General features: G+C 71.4%; 1 protein-coding gene across 1 annotated transcript; it reads left to right on the plus strand.

Annotated features, from left to right (window-relative positions):
* Positions 1–375: 375 nt before the first annotated feature.
* LOC120700131 (protein kinase PINOID-like) lies at positions 376–2,181 on the plus strand. The gene is made up of 2 exons (XM_039984326.1): positions 376–1,138; positions 1,251–2,181. Exons 1-2 carry the CDS (start codon positions 447–449, stop codon positions 2,056–2,058), a joined length of 1,500 nt encoding a protein of 499 aa, XP_039840260.1. The 5' UTR covers positions 376–446; the 3' UTR covers positions 2,059–2,181.
* Positions 2,182–2,449: the final 268 nt, after the last annotated feature.

Consider the following 2,449-nt stretch of genomic DNA (forward strand, 5'->3'; position numbering starts at 1 on the left):
GAGCCAGCGCCGGCGCCGCCACGTGGCCGCGCCGTGCCGCCGGGGCCCACGTGACGGTGGCCGAGCGGATGGATTTGTCTTTGGTGGCCCTACTGCCACGTCGCCGTCGGGTAACGGCGGATGACGTGGGCGGGGGGGCGTGGTCCCACGTGTCGGAGGGTTCGGTGTCCCGAGCTGCCGCGCATTCCGCTTCGAAAGGGATCCGCTGCAGTTCGACACCTGCAGTTGGGCCACTGACAGGTGGGTCTGGAGGCCCACGTGTCAGAGACACCAGGCACTCAACTGCAGCGCATCTCGTTCCTTCGGCTTCGCCCTTCGGTTCCGGGGGTGGTGGGCTCGGCTCGCCGCTGGTATAAAGCGCCCGCGCCACCAACTCCCTTGGCCGCACGCCCCGCAGAAATCTCTCGGGGGAGCAGCTGGAGCGAGCGAACGAGACAGAGCCTGTGATGGTCGCCGCCGTGCGCGCTGCACCGGCGCCGCCCGGCAAGCCGCCGCCGCCGCCGGGGCTCGCGATGCTGGAGGTGTCGGCGGCGGCGGGGGAGGAGCGGCTGTCGGACGCGTCGACGGCGGCGCCCAACTCGAGCCTCAGCTCGGCCAGCAGCGCCGGTAGCCTGCCGCGGTGCTCAAGCCTCTCGCGCCTCTCCTTCGACTGCTCCCCGTCCGCCGCCCTGGCAGCCGCCGCCGCGCGCTCCCCCGCGCCCGCGGCGGCGGCGTCGCGGCCGCACCGGTCGGGCGACGCGGCGTGGGCAGCGATCCGCGCGGCGTCCGCGTCCGCCGCGGCGCCGCTCGGGCCCCGGGACTTCACGCTGCTGCGCCGCGTCGGCGGCGGCGACGTCGGGACCGTGTACCTCTGCCGCCTCCGGAGCGCCGCCGCGCGGGAGGGCGCGGCGGCGGGCCACCTGTACGCCATGAAGGTGGTGGACCGGCGCGTGGTGGCCAGGAAGAAGAAGCTGGAGCGTGCGGCGGCGGAGAAGCGCATCCTCCGGGCGCTCGACCACCCCTTCCTCCCCACGCTCTTCGCCGACTTCGACGCCGCGCCGCACTTCTCCTGCGTCGTCATGGAGTTCTGCCCCGGCGGCGACCTCCACTCGCTCCGCCACCACATGCCCTCTCGCCGCTTCCCGCTCCCGTCCGCTCGGTGAGCACTTCGTCCTCCTTCGTCTATAATAAACTGCCAAAGATGGAAACTTTCTTCGTGTCCAGACCTATGGGGATGCTGACGGCGTTGAGGTCTTGTGCCGCCGGTGCAGGTTCTACGCGGCGGAGGTGCTGCTGGCGCTCGAGTACCTGCACATGATGGGCATCGTGTACCGCGACCTCAAGCCGGAGAACGTGCTGATCCGCGCCGACGGTCACATCATGCTCACCGACTTCGACCTGTCGCTGGAGTCCACGTCCTCGCCGTCGCTGGAGACCGCCGACGGCGGCGAAGACGACGGCTGCGGCGCGTCGACCTCGGTGTCCTGCTTCCCGGACCACCTGTTCAGGCGCCGGCGGCGCCACCAGCAGCGGCTCGCCGCCGCGGCGCGGGCGTTCGTGGCGGAGCCCGTGGCCGCGCGGTCCTGCTCATTCGTGGGCACGCACGAGTACGTGGCCCCCGAGGTCGCCCGCGGCGGCCCCCACGGCGCCGCCGTGGACTGGTGGGCCCTGGGCGTGTTCCTCTACGAGCTCCTCCACGGGCGCACGCCGTTCGCCGGAGCCGACAACGCGTCCACGCTCCGCAACATCGCGCGCCGCCCGCTCGCGTTCCCGCCGCCCTCCGGCGGCGGCCCCGCCGACGCCGCGGCGCGGGACCTCATCGCCGGCCTCCTCGCCAAGGACCCGGCCCGGCGCCTCGGGTCCCGTCGCGGCGCCGCCGACGTGAAGGCGCACCCCTTCTTCCGGGGCCTCAACTTCGCGCTCCTCCGGTCCTCCCGCCCGCCCTTTGTCCCCGGCGCGTCGCCGCTGCACCGGTCGCAGTGCTGCCACGCCGCGCCGGTCACCGCGACGCCCAAGACCAAGAAGCCGCCGCCGCCGCCGCCGCCGTCGGCACCGGACCCCCGGTTCGACCTCTTCTGACCGTTGCCGCCGCCGCCGCCGGGAGACACGTCCACTCGGTCGCCATTGTACACACTGTTTAATGAGCTAGTAGTAGCACGCACTCGCACTAATTTAATCTCATGGAGTACGCCATTAGTCTGATCCCTGGAGCTCTATCTAACCCGTGGCTGGATTCCGAGGCACGCCGTCAGCAGGCGATCGCGAGGTTGATCTAGCGCTTGGAACAGAGGTCACATGGGTGTTTGGAACTTGTCCGGTAAGCAGGGCGCTTGGGTTGGCGATTACATTAATGGCGGGTGTTGACCTGTCTCCCGGAGCCGCGCCTCCCGTCGTCCCGGCCTGCTTGGTTGGTGCGGCTGTCGCCTGTCGGGGCAGGCTGCCAGCGCAGACGCAGAGTGGAGTGGGTTTG

Source organism: Panicum virgatum, chromosome 3K (assembly GCF_016808335.1).
Source record: "Panicum virgatum strain AP13 chromosome 3K, P.virgatum_v5, whole genome shotgun sequence".
Lineage (NCBI taxonomy): Eukaryota > Viridiplantae > Streptophyta > Magnoliopsida > Poales > Poaceae > Panicum > Panicum virgatum.